Below are 21,157 nucleotides of genomic sequence, written 5' to 3'. Positions count from 1 at the left end.
TTTGTGGAGAGTTTAGTTTGCTCCCATGATGGGATTGCTCTTTGTGCGGATCTCTTGCCTGCTATATTTAGGCATGGTTTTTGGAACACCATGTGACCCGAATCAGATAACTTCTGAACTACTAATCATGTCTTTGACACTGACTCCCTCCGTGGCTTTGGGACATTTTATGGTTGTTTTCTTACATACAGAATGAAAACGGATATACTCATCTGCCTTCTAAAAGCTGCTGCCAGGGTTAACAAATATTGGTTTAAGCTAAATTTAATTTTATAATTTCTATTGTAGTCATAGTTTTATTGTTTCTTAGATGTTTAACTTCAGAAAACAATTCTTTACCATCTTAGTTTTTCTTAATGGATGACCCTGTTTCACCATTTTAAAGGAAAGAAACAAGATTCTTCTGTGTTTGTAGATGAAAATAGGGCAAAGAGAAAAAACCTAAATGCCCTCATTTCCTGCCTCACACAAACTTTCTTCCTTTGTTTACTAGTTGGTTGATCCATGTAGATGAAAAGCCCAAAACATTGACCTGAACTACTTCCCCTTGTGCTAGCTATGTCCTTTTTCTTAACAGGGGAAGTTAGTTATCTGCTTGTTTTTTTCCTGATTCTTCAAGTTATGCAGCCTGACTTGTATCCTGTCAGCATCCACTGCTCGAGGCCACTCAAGCCCTGGAGGAAGCTGAGCTCCCTTGGGCTCTGCATCCAGCATGGAAGGGGTTTGGAGCCTGTCATCCATTCCAAGGCATCATCTCTTTGTTGCTCATGTCCATAACTGCCGCTTTCCGTGTCTTGGCTACTTCTGCAGGGAGCTGTGGTACTGTCATTTCTTTTGGCTTCACCTTTTTTTGTCCTGACCCTTTAAGACCTTTTGGTATGTAACTGGATCAAAAGGCCTTTTTGGCCTTCAGTAGTTGGAAGGAAGCTTGGTTTGACTGGTTAGCTAGATAAAGACTAAGAGAAATTAGGGGACTACTTCTCATCCTTTAGGCAGTAGCGGACAGAGAGAAAGAGAATCCTTCCTTATTGTAAGGCAAATTTATTAAGTCTAATTATAAACAGTAGCTTTTCCCCCTTTTTTCTTTTTTTTTTTAAGAATTTCTTCAGAATTCAATCCTTTGCTCAAGTGCTTATTCTTTCCCTCCTGTAACAGCAGTAAAAAGCAAAATATATATCAGCTTTGAGAAAAAGGCAGATAATGAAATATCTGCCAAAGAATCTGCAGTATGTGTCTGTCAGGGGAAAAAAAAACATTCTTATATTTGAATCTCTGAAATGTAACTGTACCAGACTAGTTGGGGAAAATTTGTTTGAAGATGTATTACGTTCCACGATCAAATGGAAAAAATGGCACCTGTCATCATATTTAGAAAACAGCTGGGTAACATGGCCAAATGCCATAGTCTCCTTTCACATGGCCTTTATGCTGAAACCATCCAAGCTCCGTTCTCAGCAACTGGAGAAACCCTGTGCCTTTAAATGGTTACAGAAACATCTACTTAGGGGGCAGCTCTTATTGCAGCAAAGCCTGCTTCTGATGCTTCTAATTAGCAGTTAATGGATTATACTTTACTTTTATATCCAACCCAGCAGGCACTCTTCTATAGTATTTTCCAGCTATTTTTGGTAGAAGATATATGCAATTGCACTGCTCTTCATGCTTTCATTTTGAGCATGCAGAAAATATTAGAAATAAAATGCTATCTGAGATTATTTAAGCACTCAAATGCTTAATTTAAGTCTTATTAAGAATTTCCTAAATGCATTTTCTTTTACCTAATGTCTTAGAAAAACTGGAACAGGTTAAATGCCCTATCTGATCTAGATTTTGATGCAGAATCTTCTATATACATACATATTGTTAACTAAAATATTTATATGCCCAGTGAAAAGCCTGTGTTTTTTAAATTTGCAAATGCAGTGCCAATATGTATTCATTTAGGAAAAAATGTTTCTCCAGCTGAACACAGTATAGGTACATGCAGAAGCTTAGATGCTTAACAAGTCAGATGGGTTTGTAGAAACTGTCAATTTTTATACTTACTTTGAATCAAATAGCAATGAGATTAGTAGCATTGAAGATTTGCAATGCTATATGTGGTGTGTGCACATGTCTAAGTATATACACAATATATATAGTGTATATGTATTAGAGTATGTATAGAAACCTGTGCATGTGCACATGTATCTATGCTCAATAAAGAAATACCTTTAAATAGGTTTTAATTGGAAGATTATACTATTTCCCCCTCAGAGAATTAATTTTGGTGCAGGAAACCTCGCTCACTGATACTGCCTTTGAACCTGCTCTCTTCACGCAGGCTACGGCTTCCAGTAGGGCAAGGTCTAACATTGGTTAGACTGGAACAGGAGGGGGAGCTCTCACTGCACCAGCCAGGAAAGGGGAGAACAAGGTACCCAAGCCAAGGAAAAGAGGGGGAGCAACCACCAGCTGCTGTCAGAAGCAGGTGAGATGTGCCTCACTCTGCTCCCACTTACAGTGGTCCCTTCACCAAAGTGGAGAACGGGGTTCCTCCAGCCCTCACTCACGTCAGTAACAAAAAAAACCCAAAACCACAACAACCCAAACCTTTGGCTCAAGTGATAAGCAATTCCAGGTTATATCCACTTGCAAGGCTCCGAGTTTGAAAGCACGTTTGTATTCTCATCCTGATGCAGCAGTGCGCTTGCTAGCTATAAGATAGGCACTAAGCTGGTAAGGTCATGTTTGTTGAAGGTAGTGAGTTCCAAAATGCTGTCCAGAAAAAAAAAATTGGAAACTGCTATTATTTTTACACAGTTAATACTAGAAAGAAAATGAAAGGAAGAAAAAGGAAGGGATGGATAGTGGTTATTATGTGAACTAGCTCCCTCAGTGTGATGGGACGAGGGCAATTTACTTTCAGTCCTGTTTTTTGGGGAGTTTGGGTTTTAACTCTGTCATATAGCATCCTGGTAGAGGAGGAGGCTGGCTGTGCAGGAGCCAGAGAGCTGTCGTTCCCTTGTCCCTCACAGACCCTGCCTGTGCTGTAGGTGTGGAGCTGAGGGATGTCTGCTGGGCCAGGCCGGTCCCACCTTGTTCCGGAAGCAGATACTCACTGTTTAATCCATTTCCCATTCCAGCTTTCTCAGGACAGTGCAGAAAGAGACAACCCTTTGCATGAAGTGAGAACATCGTCAAGCCTCTCTGAAATGATTTCACATTTGCTCACTTGTAATCAACCGATGCTATTCTGACATGCTCAAATGTGCTGTTACATTTCCCTTAAGAAATAATGTGAAGATCAAGAGATTCCAGTATTAATCTTTTTTTTTTTTTTTTTCTAAGAAGAGAGCCATCTCCCCCTGAGTCTGGTAAAAGCTCTGCTTTCTCCCAAAGTTTCCGCAGAGCTAAAGTCCATCGTTTTGTCTGCACTGTCTCGTTGTAGTGCTTTATAAACTCAATTTGGGGAGGTACAAGGGCTGCAGTAATAGCTTCCCTCCAACCTCTGTCTGATGTTCCAGTATGTGGCTCCTTGGAGTTACATTTGACCTCCACAGCAGAGTGGTAGAAGCAAGACTGAGACACCACTGGTTCAGTGACAGCATCCTAAGATCTGCATCAACCAGAGCTCCGAGATGACTTTTGCCCTCCCCAGTTTCATCCCTCAGCAGTTTGTGCCAGGGCAGGGTAAGCCAAGCTTTGCAGTAGGTGAGGTTATCAGGGTCAATGTCATCCAGAAGAGTAAGGCTCCTTCAAACGGTTTGGTTTGAGTTCTCAGAAGGTCAGCATGGGAAGTTCCTCACAAAAACTGACCTTGATGTTGGCAACCAAGAAAGATTCAAAAGTTTTGGAAACATTTTTCTTCTTTTTAATGGTATGAAATGCAGGAGACCTGTGAATATGGTCTTTTTAGACTGCACGTTCAAATATACAGTATCATAGTATGACAGAAAATTAAAAGTCTTATCAAATCCTTATCTTTTTCTTTTTAAAGAAATGTACTGTAATTTACAGTGGAAAGTTTGATGAAGAGCAGTATGCCACCCTGCACAGAAATTCTGCTCTCGCGACTAAATTAAACATCACTGGTTGCTCTCATTTAGATGAACCCTTTTGGAAGTTCTTTTTTTAAAGCTAGCGGATTGGACTTCTAATTTTAACTCTTACGGTTTATAATTAGAAACATTTCCAAACTTGTTTACAAACACCTGCACTTGACAGCGTGTGTCTGCAATTTTAGAAGGACTCACTTGTTACTTCCAGTGGGGGTTGAGAGGGCATCTGAGTTCTTTGTGTTGGTACAGTTAGTTTCAGGACACTGGAACAAAAGTGCATTTTTTAAAATAAGGCTATAAGTATGTGATGTTTTGTGAGGGGGTTGCATGCACCTAATCAGCAAATAGGTCTTATTGACTAGCTGTGGATTATTTCAAAGTCAGGAGGGTTGTTAGTTAGTGGTCATTTGGAACCAGACTCAAACTGGCACCCAAAGGAGAAATTCCAGAGCTAATTTTAGCAGTTTGGTCTCTCAATTGGAGGAGATGATTTACAGGTTTTCTGTATTTATTTCTTCTTCAAACATACTACTTTCTTGTCAGCCACCCTTCAGAAGTTGTTCAGAAAGAGTTTAAAATGACTTTTGAAGAAATAGTTTTTTCATACAAAGTTAGAAGTTGCTGAACGTACAGTGATGCAACAGAGCATGGTTCCCTTCAAGCTTGAGTGAGATGGGTGTGCTACCCGAGTCTATATGCAACTTGTTTGCAATAGGGTTAATATCATACTATGTTACTCCTTGGTCAAGTATAGAATCATATTAGAGGTAATCAAAATACATTATTAAAAAGAAATCCTTTGGCTCCTCGTTATGCTCTTTACACCTGATTTTTAGCTGCATCACATGGGTTAACAATGTTGCTTATCAATTTCTATTATAATAGGGAAGATTATCCTCACTAAAAATTGATGCTGTGTGGGAGGGTGGCAGGAAGAACCCTCCAAATATGCTTCAAGGGTATGGCTGAACAAGAGGTAGACTTAAGCAGTAGTGGCATAAGGTGTCCTATTGATTGCTTTATGCTCTTGTTGTTACTAATTAGTATGAAAACCTCCGGTTAATTAGCTCAGCCTGTTTGGCTGTTGTGTCCTCTACTGGGAACCATGGTCAACCTTAGAGAAACTCCAATATAGGTGAGGAGAAGGAGGCCACGGAACAGAATGGTTTTTATTTTCTGATGTTTTGTTGTCCAGAAAAGCACAGGCCTGGATCCAGATGAGGAATCCATATTAATGTCAAAGGATCATGTCCTCAGAGGTGCTTGCTCTCTGCCAGTTTCACTGGGAGTTGTGTAAGTGGAATTAGGCACCTAGATACCTTTGCATATGCATGTTCTTTGAAGTTGAACCTGAAGTCCACAGCCTGTACGTTGTGCTTGACCCGTCTGCAGAGCATGTGACATATATTCACTGGGGGGCTCTTCCAAAGCAATTGCTTATAAGTAAACAAACAGATAATTATATAAAGCTTTTGGAGTACAGCGTACAGGTCTGAAGAATTAGTTTTTTCCATCTGTAAAACAGCTGTGCCTCATAGCTGTATTTCTGAATTCCTTTATGGCAATATGATTTTAACAAGCATTCACTATCTATGGCAAACAGGCTTTTTTTTTTTTTTTAATTTTTTTTTAAACAAGTAGCCTAGCCAAAATGATGATGTTACGTAGACAGTCCACAGCATAAGTTCTTAGCAAGTCCAGCTGCAATTAATAAATTGCGTTGCAACCGCTTTAGGCTGCTACCATCTTTGAAAATAACTTCAAACACAGTTTGAAATGTTGTCAGGGTTCCAGTTGATCCGAGTTGGGAACACCTGACACCTTAGAAATTGCTCATGATTCAAATATGACCATAGGAATTAGGGTCAAGTAGAATTTAATACAATGTCTCACTTAACCAGAAACTTCTATTTTATTGTGAATTCTATCTGGAGATAGCACTTTCCCAGCTGATGTACTGAGGGCAATGTTGCTTCATGACAGTGTTATCAGTTTTCCTCTATTTTTGTTTGCTTGTGTCAGCTTTATGCCTGCTTTCCTAAGTGTTAATAGGTAGAAATGTTTCCAAAAGGTTAAGGGAGGCTCAAAAGCAAGAACTCTGCAAGTGTGGAAAGATCCACCTATCTAGCAGAGCCTCAAAAACATGCAAAAACCTCTTTGATGTCAGGAGTCTCAACGGACCGTGAAGTTAGTGACAAGCTTTTTCAGATGTATGTGATAAGACAGGAGGACCACTATATGGAATATTTGGGTAGTTATCTAACCTGCGTAAGCCTGACCAATTCTTTGGTGTGAATCTTTGGGTGGAGTGTATGATGTATCCGTGAAGTTCTCAGGATAATCTGCCTGGCTCCTTTAGGGAAAAATCTCTCTTTTGGTGCATTTAAAGGGATACTGTCTTCCTCAGAAAGTGGCAATTAAGATAAATGGAGGAGTTGTGGAAAGAAGGAAAAAGGGCTTTGGAGCTCTGCCTTATTTCTTTGCACAGTAACTCTCACGCCAGGTAAAACTGTTACTCCCTGCAAAGAATCCCATAGTATGATTGAATAGTTTGAGCCACAGCATGCACGGTATACCAGAGTGATTTAAGAATTGAATTAATATCCAGGTAGCTGGGCATATGAAGGTATATCATATACCATCGCATATCATGAGAGATGAAGCTCTGGGAGACAATATCTGGTTGCAGTTAGAAATCAGCCATGGATGTAAGGTGACTGCTTGTATATTGCCAAAGGGAGTTAACATAGATTCCCAACCTGTGAAGTCCCAGCATTGAAGTTATAGCAGCGCCCCCAGGGCTGGAACACATTGCAGATCCCTGAGATGCAGATCCTTTGCCCGCTTCTCCCATGGTACGTAGCTATAAACCAGTTTTTAAAAGTCCATAAATAGGTGTAAAACATGCATTCTCCATAGAAATAATGAAGGTAAAGGGGACTGTGATGACATATTGCAAATTATCTGTAACTTAAATTTTTGCATTTTCATATTACTGGTACATATGCTTTATGTGAGCAGCTGTTTGATAATTCTGAAATCATCCCATGCCATAAATATGTGGTTTCCTTCCCAAAGAAACTGTTACATGCCAGTTGTACCCCACCTGAAAGGACCTAGAACAAATGTGTGAAGTGAAGCTGCTTCAGGATAACCTGCCTTGGTTTAGGGGACAGTTGATGGTAAATTTATTTTCATGACCTGTCTGCCAAGTATTTGTACGCTAATTATGTCCTATTTTGAGGGCAGAGCACGTGAGCTTGTAAGAAACCCCTTGTATAGGATGGGAAAAGAAGGGGATTTTTGTCCCTAGTGAGTGCAAAATTCATCTTCTTTATGTAGGATTGCCTAAATGTGTGCATTATTTCTAAGTAGCATATGAATCCCTTGACTCATATGGAGGCACTTTTAAGTTGGCTCACGGGAGTAGCTGTAGCCAGCTAAGGTGCTCAAGAGTAGAGCACTGGGGAAGAAACTGAACTGACTCAAAGCATGATCGTAGTTTTTAACTTCATATAATGTCTTTCGCAATACAGTAGAAAATTACCTTTATGACTAGTGGCAGGACCTGTTGTATAAGTAATCCAGCCATGGCACTGGTTGGTATCTCACTTTTCACTTGAACCTCTCTGCGATGCAGGTCTTGGAGGAGTGAGTGCCTGGTGCAGTCTCTGCCTGGCTCCTTGGTAAGTCATTTGAGTCTATCTTTCTGTACAGTCACTTTACAAACTGCTGAGCAAAATTAAGGAAATTTTTCACAGAGTGTTTTAAAAGAGAGCTGCTAATCAATTTTTTTTTATTATTTTATGCCCTGTAATTTTTACACCTCCCCCACCAGCTGGTTAATCATGCAAAAGCTGAACACTTCATTAGCCAGAACATGTTTGCCCATGGGCATTTCTGTAGTAAATTAGTTCTTTCTATTTATACAGGTAAGTCATGGCCAAAAGTCTTTAAGGTGCCAAAGGTAAGGGCTCGAATTAATTTTTTTCTGAGTTTTCAAGAGAACTAGATTTAACTTTGTGTGCTGTTGATTTGAAATTACTTTTGAATTAAAGATAGCACGGATAAAAAAGCATACTCAGGGTGTTCTGAAATACATTGCATCTTTCTGGATCTCAAATTTGGCCTTTGTAGTATAGCCTGCCTTAAAAAAGAAACAAAACCAAAAACACATGCGTGCATCCACACGTGTGTGTGTGTGTGTATATATACACACACAGTATCTACATCTGCATGCAGAGACTGCTTTTTTTGAGTGGCATGTGGCATATTGACCAGTGTTTTTCCTTTCTTACTCTATCCCTTTTAAACTATTAATTGAAAATATGTGGTTTGTAGATGCTTTTTCCCCTCAAATCAAATGGTGCCCTCTGAAAGCCTAGTTTAGCTCGACAATGAATATAGCTTTTAGGCTTTGGCCATTGCAATATTGTCTGAATGCCACCATTTCCTGCAATCAATGTAATTTTATATCTACTTGGAATAGAAAGTCAAGATGGTGATTGCCTTAATTTAACTCAGTGTTGTATTCATTAAGGAGCTGATCCCAAATTCCTTTCAGATCAAAGTCTGTCTTGATTTCAGTGGAATGTTTCGGCGCACAAGGTGTGCGGTAGCCTTCTAAAATGTTGTCATTGTGACTAGTGAATAAAAACTAAATGTGTTGCTAAATTTAGGCTGTTGCTCATGTCAGCTTCCTTTTCTAAATGACGGTAAGTGCATTCCATAAATAGTATGCCTCTTATGTTGTCATATCTCTTTGGCTTGCTTTGCAGTATTTTACAGGATATTTGCAAATGAATTTTGTGTTCAGTAGGCAGGGGATGAAAATAACACTACTCATTGGGACTCCATTAACCCGCAGCTAATGAGGAACCATTTCAAGGGCTGGATGAGTGTAATTCAGATTAGCTTGCGTGCCAGGCTGCTCTGCTTCTGCTCAGGCTCACGCCGTGCCACGCTCTTGCCGCGGTCTGGAGGGAGAGAGCCCGGCGTGGCACAGCTGGCACTCCAGCACGGACTTTTGTTGGTTCAATTTTCTGTGCTTCAGTTCCCCTTTTGGAAGGTAGGAGAGAAGAGTGAGCGAGTGAGTGAGTGTGCGCGCACACGTGCACGCACGTAAATAGGTAACAGTGATCTTGACCTCCAGAGTCAAGTGTTCTGAGATGTAATGAAATACTCTACAAACACTATACTTGTGCTCGCTGGTTGATAGCATTGTTACTTGTAGAAAAGGGTACTACATGATGACAGTAAAGGTGGTCCAGGCTGGCCCTTAATTAATTTTATTTTCAAAATCCATATTAGTGACTGTCACGAGGGCACCTGGGCACTTCACATCAATAAAATAATCAATTTAAAAAATGTGTAGACCAGAACTCTGTGTTCACTAACAAAACTCCTGTTCCCCGTTACGACTAAAGGTCAGTCCAAGGCTGGCCAAACAAGCAGGACTTGCATTTCTGTGCCTCGGTGCTTGCCAGACGCGGCTCTGGCGGAACACCACCGGCAGCAGCTTCCAGATGCCCCCAGTCCCTGCAGAGAACATCTTGCTGCTGGCCAATGACTTGTTAACCCCCTGCAAGTCTCAAATTTTTTTCAGAACTGATGGAAAAGGTGGAGAAAGAATAGCTCAGAGGCCAGTCCCAATTAAAAACGCAACTTTGCCAGTTGCGAGCAGCCCGCTGAAGTCCAGGAAACGGATTCAATGGAGCTGTGCTGCTGGAGTAGAGAGAGAATGAAGGAGACCTCCTTCTGAAGAACAGGCTAGAGGTCTCTTAACTGAAGAACCTTTATTGATGATAAATGTTACATTATGCAAACTTTGCAAATTATCTAGGAATATAATGCTTCCCAGTTTTTTCTTAACATGTATTAATAATTTATGATACCTGTACATTAAGGGCCAGTTCCTGCAATATTTAAGTGAGTTTGGGCTGCTAAATTGCCTTTATGGACTTTTAAAAAAAACACTGCTGGTCACTGTGGATTAGCTAAATTCCCAATCGTGCTTAACATGCTGATGATATAGAATCAGTTTGTTTCTGTTTTTCATGCATTAAGTGAGCATATGTAATGAAATTAAATGTTGTTGCAAAGCTGCATTTTATTTATTTGTGTTTGTACATTTGGGCCAATAATCCCACTTTAATACATATCGAATTGTGCGAACAACACTGAAACTAGGAATTCCTGGACAGTAATGTAATTTTTAAAATGTGAAATTATAATATATTTTGATGTCTTGAAATCCAATTGAACTCAAGCTGAGCTTAAAAATCCAAGATCTGATTCAGGAGAATTCAGTCCCATCTGGCGGGTGGGTAGCAGGTGTGCGGTGTGTGTAAGGGAGGGAGGTGATTGCAGGGAGTGAAACATTTCTCTTTTCCCATAAAGCTTTAATTCCAGTTTAATGCTGTGGTCTGAGGCTCTCTGCAGTTTAAGTTTTTGCATAATTACCGTCATCTATTGCTGGTCTCCATTTCTAGACAACATAATGGTGATGGTGAATGGCAGAAGCAAGTAAGCATACACCATTGTGGAGAAATATGGTTTCTAATTCTTAAAGATTTGATTTAGTTTCTGATTACACCCAAACCTCTTCATATGGGAGAGTGCATTTTTTCACTTGATTTTGTCTGTATTGATTTTGCGATTGATACATACATGATCCTTGAAGACCAAATGAGAAAGGTTTCGTTGTGGCATTTGGTATCAAGTTCTTTTTGAGAGTTGTTGCATGTTCCCAAAGCAACGTAGAGGAGGTTTGTTTCATCTATTTATTTTTATAAAAGCAAAGAAAATGTATTATGGAATTTCTATTTTCAGCAGATGATAGACATGTTCTACTTTTTTATTACTGCGGTTTTAATGAAGGAGTGTTTTTTAATCTTTAAAAGTATTTTAGCAATCTATTGGTTACTTCAAACAACTCTACTGGTCCCACTTCATACCTTGTAACCTTCAGAAAGTTGTCCCAGCCATTCTTATTTTCCTCTTTCTCCTTCCCTTTCTTCATCTTTTGATCAGACACTGCCAGTTACCCTCTGCCTCTGCCTGGGAGCCTTTTACTTAGGAGGTTTAAGAACCTGCTCTTCCTTGACTTTTGGCGTTAGCTGTCAAGTCGGCTCCCTTTTACACTCCTATCAACTCTCCCTCTTCCAACTTTTAAATATTTCCCATTCCTTTTATTTGTCTTCACTGCTCTATAACTTTGTGCTGGAAAGTCTTTCAGCACATGTGGTTTTTATGGGAGTTGGCACGCAAAGCGCTACTTAACAAAATAAGTAAGCAAGCAGTCATACTTCTTTTCTGGTTTTTAACTTCACGCTACTACAGTAGATGACACTTTGCTACTGTATTTCACAAGTTTTTTTCATGGTGAACTGACAATTTCTAAGAGAGTGGAGCTGGTGCTGTGTTGCCAAGGGAAGTCCATCTGACTTCATTTTGACATTGACTGATAACATTTTGACAGACAAAATGATAAGTGTTTCTCTGGATATCCCTGTAAAGATCTCCCTTTTATTTGTTTGCTTTATGAAGTTAAATGGAAGAGGTCACCCCCTTTGACAGAGCAAGTTCTTTTTTTCTAGCAATAGGGCTTTGCATGAAAACATTTTTTATTAAGCAAGTCATCCATACTGCACCGTAGGCTGTTTGAGTGTAACAGTATGTTATAGTCTGCAAAGTTAATGCAGTTAATATTCAACTGAACTTTTGGGGGGTTGCTAATCCCTTAGGCGGGCTTAGCAGAAAGGGCAAACATATTTATAGCACTTTGAATCAGACTGCAGTGAACAAGTAAGAGTATGTGTTATACCATGCAAATGTTATACAATTTCAGGAAAGCTCAGTGCATAATCATCTTTTAATAGTACTTAAGTTGGTGAAATATCTTGTCTGTAAGCAACAGAGTTGTTGGTTCATGGACAACAGGTCTGTTAAAATGAGACTCTCTGAAAGGTCTTGAGATTCCTGTTCTGGTGACAAATTCTGTAAGTTCTGAACAGATTTATGGGCTGTTTAATTAGGAGCTAACTGTATTCTTTAAGCTCTGTCATTTGTATTATTCCCTAATAGGATTTCATTGGACTTTGTCACATATCTGACTATGACTGAGTGTGTGCAGGGTTGTCAGTAGCCTATTTCGTATAGACCGTGGTCTATTACTGTCTTTGTAGAAATAAGAAGATCTTGCCTGAATGATCTTTTTTCTGGAGTGGAAGTGTGACACTGCGTAGTGTTTGCTTTGGTTAGAGCTGTGGGCGCACTGGGGAAAAGAAACACGAGTTAAGTCACAAGTTGTGGGAAGTTCGTACAGAAGCTGAAGCGCTCAGACTGAGAATATGCAACAAGAAGGATCACGTTTCTGTGAGACAGAAACTCTCTGTATTTATGTCATGCACAAAACTTGCGTTGAGTGTAAGGTTATATGGGAAAGCACATGAAGGCCCTGTAACGCTACCAACCCATCAGGAGCCAGAGAAAAAGATAATATGATCTTGGATTTTCCACAGAATTTGATTGTGTGGCGTTTTTTGTCTAATAAATAAGAGGTCCATCAACCGGTAGTCAACAACTTTTTATCCATAGTAAATGCATAACTTCACAGAGGGTGTTAGTGAAGGTGTGCTGAATCTTAGCTATGCATCCTGCAGCCATCTTGAAGCTTAGAAATAAATGAAACCATCCGCAGGTTTATTGGGAAAACAAAGAGTTAACACCCCGGTGATGTTAATTGTGATAAAAGGTGTGGGTGTGGGAGCGTGGGTGTGTTACTGTGCTGTACTCCATACATTTATGAGCTCTTTTTATAGTAGCATTCCCAGCAGCATTCCCAGGAGCAGTCCAGGTCCAATCAGACCTGGTATGCCATTGTGCAAGGTGTTGTTCTAATTCATGTGTAAATGTGGAGTGGTTGCTAGCCTGGGGATATTACAGTGAAATTACAAACAGGATAAAAAATAGTAGGAGATGTGGAGAAGAAGGAGGGCCGCTGAAGAGAGGTGCACTTGTCTCATCAGGGTTGCGGTACGTACAGCCTGATACCCAATGATGGGCGTTTTATTTATTTATAAGTCTGCTGCCTTCAAAACAATTAGCCTCATTGTCTTTCATTTGTGCCATAGTTATTTCAACAGAAATGTAGAAAGTACGAAATGAATCACTCCTGAGATCCTTCTGGCCTCCTGTTCTGTCTCTAGCAATGACCAACCTCAGGCGCCTCAAGGAAAGTTATGAGAGCCTCACAATCAGCAGACATGGGATAATCTTCTCTCTACACGTTCTCATCCTAATCTTTCATTATTAGGGATTAATTTAAGCTTTGAAGCATGAGGTTTAAAAAAAGTATATTTGTTGTTCCCCCTCCTCCATTGTCAACCTCGTTTAAAGTATGAAATATCCTCCCAAGCCTGTGATCTGAGCTGTTCTTGGGGTAATCCTGCCTGCTCCTTCGTGTGCTGACCAAATTTGCAGCTTGGGAGCTACTGTGGTGGTTTTGCTTCCTGTGATGCCAGAAGGCACTGGTAGATCCTTTTCTGCAGGGAGGTGGGCAAAGGCAGAAGCATCTTGAGCAGTTATAGCCTGGGTGTTCCCATGTCACTGTATGCCATAGCTGTGGTGCTGCGGCTGGATCTCGCCCCTTTCTTATAATATTTTAGTGGCTAATTTGCAGTAAAGCACAATAGGAAATAACCATAAATAAATCTGGGAACCTTTGTATTAATTTCTTTCGCTAGCTGTGTACATATGAGCAGCTTGCCATTTGCATATGTGAATCTTGTCATAACAATTTCGGGAAGTGATTTGTTAATAATCAAGTTCTCAGAACAGCTCTAAATCAGTAATTGATGTAGGTCTGGATAAAGCAAGCCTTCCGCCTGCCTATTTTGTGGAGCATTTTTGGCAAGTTTCGAGCTAGCGTGAAAACTAGCCATCAGAATAAAATTTAGGACAGCTGGGATGCTTTGCAGTGAAGACTTTTGGCTCCACAGTTCAAATAATCACAATAGCAGCTCAATTTAGCCTTTGGCTGGATAGGTTTGGCAGGGCACAATGAAAAATAATTATTTCATGGCCTGCTTATTTGTCCCTTAACAAATAAACTCTCTGACCTATGCAGTCTTATGTAAATATGCTGCCGTATGTGGGGTTGTAGTACACTGTCCTGTCCCCATTTGGAAATATGTTTTATTTCACCCTCATGTTACGAAGTTTTTTTTAGAGTTCTGTTTGGGAAGCAAAGAAAGGGATAGGAGGTATTGGATACTGAAGCCCAGACAGCCAGGCACAGAGTCTAAAAAGCCATCTAACAGTCTTCTTTCTGAAAACACATCCATTAGTATGCAGTGTTTTCACTGCTGTAATAATAAGAGCAATCATGATACGAACAAGTCCGTCTCTTCACAGCCTTCCCACGCGGGATGGAGAATGACAGCTCCTAAAGCATTTGGATATTTGCCTGAATGTATGCTGCTTAGCTAACCACGGTTCAACTTGCTCTCCATCTTATGGCTTCCTGGATATCCTTCTCAATTGTTTCAGTGACAGCTTAAAATGTGAGACTTGGAGGGGGGAGATAAAAGCTTAGTGAAAGGCTTTTTGTGTGTGTATTTAAGGGGAAGTTTTATTACACTTGATGATGGAGAGATGTGCCACACTATTTTCTGTTCCTACGATTTTAGTATTTTCACTTTCTGTTGTACTGGCAGCAGCCAATCCATAACATTGTCTTTCTGTTTCCCACTCCAGAGGGGGAAAATACACAGAAGAATACAGATTGATGGTTTTGTCTTCTGCCACCACCATTTTGGTTCTGAAACAGTAAAAAGAAAAACCTTTCTCCCTATGATCCGAAAGATCTCTCTGGAACATCTGCCTTAACACACTCATGCACATACGCGCGCACACACGTGCATGCACACATGCACAGGCTCTTGCTAAGGTGGCTATGATCTGTTTTTAATAGTGGCACTTCTTCTCAAAGTGTCATTTAAAAAAACATCAGCAGTCATGTCATGCATCGGGATGAATTTCTAAATGTAAATGAGATTCTCTCAGTAATTTATTTACATTTGTTTTCAGCACAACAAATGAGACATCACGTAGCTTCATAATTTCCCATGACCGAGTCACCAGCATGAGGTGTGTAATTTACCCTGATTTAAGATGCTTATCTAGAGGTTCTTGCAACAATACCTGGTGGGCTTTTTTATACTACTTTTTGCTGGCTTTTAACCCATCGACTTCACCACCTTCTCTGCTTTTTGGTTGAAAAAGAAGTATAAATATGTCTGCTTCCTGAGGCCTTTTTCACTAGAGCTAAGAGGCATGGCTTTGTTGCCTTGTTTTGTATGTTATTTTCCCTGCCATTTCTTTCTCATTTGATAAAAATCGTAGGAGGCTTCCAGAACATATCTTGATTTACAGTCTGATCAAGCAGGAAGGAAATGCTGATTGTGGACATTTCTGATGGAAAAATGTTTGTCCAGATATGAAGCATGAATGGGAAGCATCCTGCAGTCATTGCGTCTCCCGTTTTTTCAGCTGAAGTAGTAAATCTTAGGCCTGGTCTTGGCTCTGCTACTGACTTCGAGTTTCTGATCTGCCTGTAGCTGAAGTGATACTTATGTCAAGAGGGGATGTGAACGCCAATTTTCAAATAATGTGGACACAGTCATGTACTACAAAACTCATTTATTTTAAGCCTGTAGTTGGAACATTTAGATGTCTAACTACCTGCTTGAGTATTTCAGGTAGGTAGATGATTAAAGGTGCAATGTACCATGCATACAATTTTGTACCTCTTATCTTGCAGTCTCAGTTAAGGCTTGACTAAAACTCAGGGCAATAGCTTTTGCTATTTTACAAGGGAACAACACAGGAGAACTGTGAGACTTGATGAAAGTTACTGGTAGTTCAGCAGCAGTACAAAAAGCTATGCTATATAATTATGCTGTGGCAGTTGTTTGGGATGTTATTGTGCAAAAATACTGTACATCTTTATGGAGGTCTGCAGGGTTAACTGTATGTGGGTGCTCTTTTCCTCACTGAGAGAAAGCATGACATTTCTTTGTGTTCATTCCTAAAGCAAAATTCAATGTCTTCCTTTAGACTGCTTAAGCAGATTTCAAAAGAATAGATCTGGAGTGGTTTTTAATGGGCCTTGTACATACTAGGACCCGATTCAGATTTAAGTTTTGGCCTCCTGGCCATTTCTTTAATGTTGCATGGATCTAGCACCAAATTATGCTGATGGCCTGTCTATCACCAAATTATTTACAGAACTGCAGTTAAATTATAGAAGTCTTCCAGACAAGCAGTGCTCTGGGCAAATTATTTCATCAACGTTATTTTCCATGGTTTACTTAAGCAAAAGCTTACAGGAACAACATGAATCTTTTTTTGGTATGTGATTACGCATATGTGGTACCAGCCCCCTTTTTAGAAATAGCTAGCTTTCTACCTCGGAAAACAGAAGGAAACCATGATATGAAAATTAGTGATCTCTGTGTTTTCCTCAGTTTGAAGCAAAAGTTTTATGTTATGGAAGTGCAAGACTCGGACCAGCAGTAGGATGGCCTTTTCTGCCCACTGACAGCTTGTTCCAGGTCTTGGGATGTTTTTTTTTTCCGTAGGCTTATAACTGCACACCTCTGTGCACTTGTAAAATCAGGTACTGCACAAGCACATCAGCCAGCTTTACTACTTCTTGGTCACATCCAGGCCCAGTGGTCACTGTCAGCTTTTACAGGGAAGTGTACTTGCATATCTGAAGGCTGTATAGGCTTTTACTGTGTTACCCCCACCTAGTAAAATTTGAGCTGCTGTATGATTATGGAATGTGCAAAGAGAATATAAATCCTAAAAGCAGCCCTAACTCCCTATTATAATTGGCATCCTTTCAAACTCTGTTCCAGGGTTTAGAAATATAGTCAGAGTAGAACATCTATATTTGGGTTTATATGTAATGGTCATACCTACCGGTTCACTTGGAAAAAAGTTGGCATAGACCACTATTTAAGGACTCTGGATGCAGTGTTTATGTTTAGCTCAGTGTTTTTTTATCACTGCATATTTTCTTTAAGTATTCCATTTTAACACGTTTGCACTGTGAGGCAAGAATGCCTTCCTAGCCTCTGCATGGTTGTGTGCTTTTCGTCTAATGGATATAGGAATTCAAGTTTTAAACTGACTCCCATGCATAAATTCTACTGGGAAAAGAGGTGCTTAAAATCTATGTTTTCCAGACCTCTTTCCACCCGTGTTTTCAGGGTAAAACCCAGCCACATGTAGATGGCAGACTCAAATGGGAGCTCTGCACTCAGAGCCCAGATGTTGAAAACTTTACACATGTGAGGAAGGACGGCAGGCCCAGAAACATGTGAGAGCTGACGGTCTTTGCAAACTGAACTTCTGATGTAACCTAATTTCCATCCGGCATTGGGCTGTGTTTGTTGTTATGCGAGGACTGTGCAGGGCATTGGGGCCAGACCTGGGGAACCCACGCTGCAGCTCAGCTGGGTGGACTCAATCCAGGCACACAAGTGTTGGGACTGCAAAAGCTGGAGTTTCATTACGTTGTCTGAGGAATGTTTTTTTTTTTTATTGGCAGGATGCAAATGTATTTGAAAGTTGGATCTCCTTTACTCATGATCCTTAGCATATGCAAGTCTGATTAAGAGCCCCCTTAATTTAGAAATGATCTTTAAGACAGGAAGATACTTAAAAAATGGCTTTGCCAACAAAATGGAGGAGCTATACTCTTGGGGGCCGTTAACAGTGGTGCCAAGATGGCCACTGCTGCACAAATACTGGGAATTAAGTTTCTAAAAAACCCAAGAAGGTCTAAATTGTATATCTCACAAGTTCTGTACTTCCCCAGTTGTAATCCATATCTCACTTATTGCTAGAGTCAACAGTCTAATAGTAACAAAAAATACAACCTTTCATCATCTATTGATTTCCAGTCTTTAAAAACTGACAATAAGCTATTTTTTGTCCAATTTCTCAATAAATAGGAACATCTATTGGTTTTTCAGTTTTATTGTCCTACATTAGAATGTATTTTACTGCATATAGTTGGTAATGTAGCATCAGGAGACATGTTTACGTTCAGCAAGTAACTTTTGAAACTGCATAGCTCAACTGAGATATGTAAACAAATTTGTAATACTAGTTTAATTTAGATTACAAGGCAGAATACTCAGGCTTGAGCTCATTTTTCTATTTATTCCATTATGATCCTCTAACTAATGGAGGAGAATTGCCATAAAAAATAATTACAGTAGAACATCAGTAAAGGTGAAGATATACCTTCTTCCCTATCTGACGGAGAGGGAGGAATTTTATAGTTAAGCAAGCATCCCAATATCTGGGTTTATTTCCTAGAAACGTGCTACATACAATGTTGTACAGGTTGGGCAAGTCATAAATTCTGTTTGATACTGTGTGTCAAATGATGCGGCATGAGCATCATCTTTGTCAGTGATCTCTGTTACCTTCTCTGTCCTTTTTAAAAAGGAGGCAAACTGGAATATGCTTTAGCCATGGTAGACCTTGTGATGTCGATCCCGAGTTGCCTCCCCACTGCCACCTGCCTTCACAGTGGAAGATTACCTGGTGGGTTTTTTCCTTTCCAGAACCTGTCAGAAGACACTGAAAATCAAAAGTTGCCTCTCGCTTACTCTTGTGATGAGAAATGTCAATTTGACAATTTTTTTTTTAATTAAGAAGCAGTAAATCTTTTTCTTGTGACATTCGGCCCCAGAGCCAAAGACAGTAAGGTCTCAGTTGTTTCAGACCTACCACCAGAAAACCTGGGGTGGAGGTGCCGTTGCTGGGGTGGGGATGTACGAAACCACCTCTGATTTAAACCAGCTGTGCCGCTGCACCTCCAGTACCAGCCTTTGCGGACCCAAGTGGTTCTCCTGCTTTGAGGCTCTCAGAGTGATCATCCTGACAGGCTTCTCAAATGAAAAATTTCACCTAGGTCATGAAACATTTTCCTGTGTGCTCTGAAGACAGAGATAGTTCTGGCTTGTGTTTCATAACCATTGTGCAGTAAGTGGAGAGAGAACCTTTTGGGCAGAAGACTTCATTTTTGGTGAATTGGGTGCAATTCTGCAAGGCACGGGCTCTTGCTCATAAGCTGCTGTGGACCTTGCTGTCATCTCTGCCTCATAAGATCTGACACACAAGGAGTTAATAGATACCCAATGGCCAAAGCCATTTATATTTCTCTTTGTGTACAGAAGTGAAGTGGAGCATGTAAAATTGGAAAGCAGAACCAAACCCGAAATTCTTTAACTTTATGACTTGTGTGTGTGTGTGTTATTTTCCCATGATCTTTAATTACATTCTTTTCTGGAGGGGGGGAGAGGAGGGTTGCTAATCTAGTGCACCAACTGGGAGAAAAACTAACTGTTTTATAGCGGGAGTCTAGATGACAGAACGCAGCAAATGCAAAATTTGACATTCATATGAAAGTGAGCTAAGCAAGACCATTAGAAGAGAGCCAAAGTGACTGCAGCAAGAGCAATACAAGTGCTTTAAGGAAATGATGGTATTGAAATACCACAGCCAACCTTTAAGGTGGTGGTGATACAATATAGATTTTGTAGGGCAGCACCAAGAGAGATGGCTGTTACAAAGGGAACACGCGATTGAATTCAGGTTCATGAGAAGCTAGGTTTAGAAGAGGATTGCCCTTCCCTCTTTGAACATACAATATAGTGGGGTACGTCTCATTGCACTGAATGAAACGATGCTATTTTCAGGACTGCTTTTGCTGTGCTTGCTAATGAATTTCCAAGGGGTGTTTGAGCCTGGGTATTTACTGTAGAGATGCTTGCAGTCAGTTGGAAGAGATGTGACTGAATTTGAAGCTTAGTTTTGTGTACATACAGTCCTGCTCTCTGTGATTCTGCCTTAAGTTGTATATTCAATATCAGTCTGCAATAGTGAATAATTTGTAGGAGTCCAGCTGTGACTTAAGGCTTCTCTACAAACAGCACCCAGGGTGCAAAGTCATGTGATACCCTTTTTCCTCACTCACTGGATAAATTAGCCTTAAAAAAACTATTCCCACTTCCAGTCAAAACATTAAAGCCAATGAACTGGGTGGACATTTTTGCTGGGGTAGAGCAAAAATGACCTCTGTCCTGTTCTTGGGTTCTGATGTCATCTTCGTTCCCATGGCTGAGAGGTGGGTCACAGAGCAGAGCTGTGCTCTCCTGCACTGCGAGGGCTGAGTTTCTGAGCAGCAGTGAACGACTTTACTAAACAGCTTGACTTAGCTGTACTATATGCTTGCAAGGTGTAACTATTTATTGGAGAAAGGGTTGAGCAGGCTGTTTAAAAACAGAATTGCCAGTGCGTTCTAGCATCATGCTTGAAAGGCAACAGAGAGTCTTACCTAAAGGTATCCTGTGTAAATACGAGTTTAGGCACAGGTCCTACCTTGGCTTTCTACTCTTCACACACACACACACACACACACACCCCCACACCCACACCCCCTCCCTGTTCATGTTCATTAGTCTACTATTCGAATACCAGTGGCAAGTTTTGTCATGGTGGATAGCATGTTCCAAAGGCCCGAAGTTCTCCTCTGGCAGGAGGACCAGGGCAACTATGATGTGTGCCAGTTTAACACCTTTGAGTTGCATGTGAGGACATCTCTCCTGCTCCGCAACAGCGCCAACCTGTGAACCATATAATCACGGAGCCAACAGGGCAGTATGTCTTCTACCTCTGTGTGCCAGCTGTGACTGGTGTGGATCCCTGGGGTGATATTGAGGGTGGAATGAACTCTTGTGTGCTCAGGTGTGTTGATTATGAGCAGGTCATCACTCGACACCCACGTTGTTATCACATTCTGGGCAGTTTACCTCTATCCCCAGGAACAGTTATAACAGCGCGCTTTAATCTGGATTCCAATTTTAAATCTAACTTTTACATGAACCCTTAGAAAAAAAAGTTAAATTGTGCTTTGAAAAAAGAAAATAGGTGAAAGGTGGAATGAGATGGTACAGAATAATCATGATGCTTTTTTCTCTTTGGTAGATGCTAGGAAAGAAAAGGAACATACTGTGGATCCTCTCATCTCA

General features: G+C 40.4%; 1 protein-coding gene across 16 annotated transcripts in view; it reads left to right on the top strand.

Moving 5' to 3' along the window:
- Positions 1-21,157, top strand: part of ESRRG (estrogen related receptor gamma) — a 404,109-nt gene that overhangs the window by 45,926 nt on the left and 337,026 nt on the right. For 4 of the 16 annotated variants that reach the window (XM_064446244.1, XM_064446254.1, XM_064446261.1 and 1 more), the window contains exon 2: positions 7,681-7,726. The exons of 9 other annotated variants lie outside the window; for them this stretch is intronic. In XM_064446244.1, coding sequence (XP_064302314.1) covers positions 7,681-7,726 — 46 coding nt within the window. Of the gene's footprint in view, positions 1-7,680; positions 7,727-7,972; positions 8,008-21,157 lie in introns of those variants that run through there. 3 more of the 16 variants (XM_064446246.1, XM_064446263.1, XM_064446253.1) reach the window with 2 other exon arrangements.

This window comes from Phalacrocorax carbo, chromosome 3 (assembly GCF_963921805.1).
Source record: "Phalacrocorax carbo chromosome 3, bPhaCar2.1, whole genome shotgun sequence".
Lineage (NCBI taxonomy): Eukaryota > Metazoa > Chordata > Aves > Suliformes > Phalacrocoracidae > Phalacrocorax > Phalacrocorax carbo.
The sequence above is the reverse complement of the archived record's forward strand: the minus strand, read 5'-3'. Positions and strand labels throughout refer to the sequence as shown.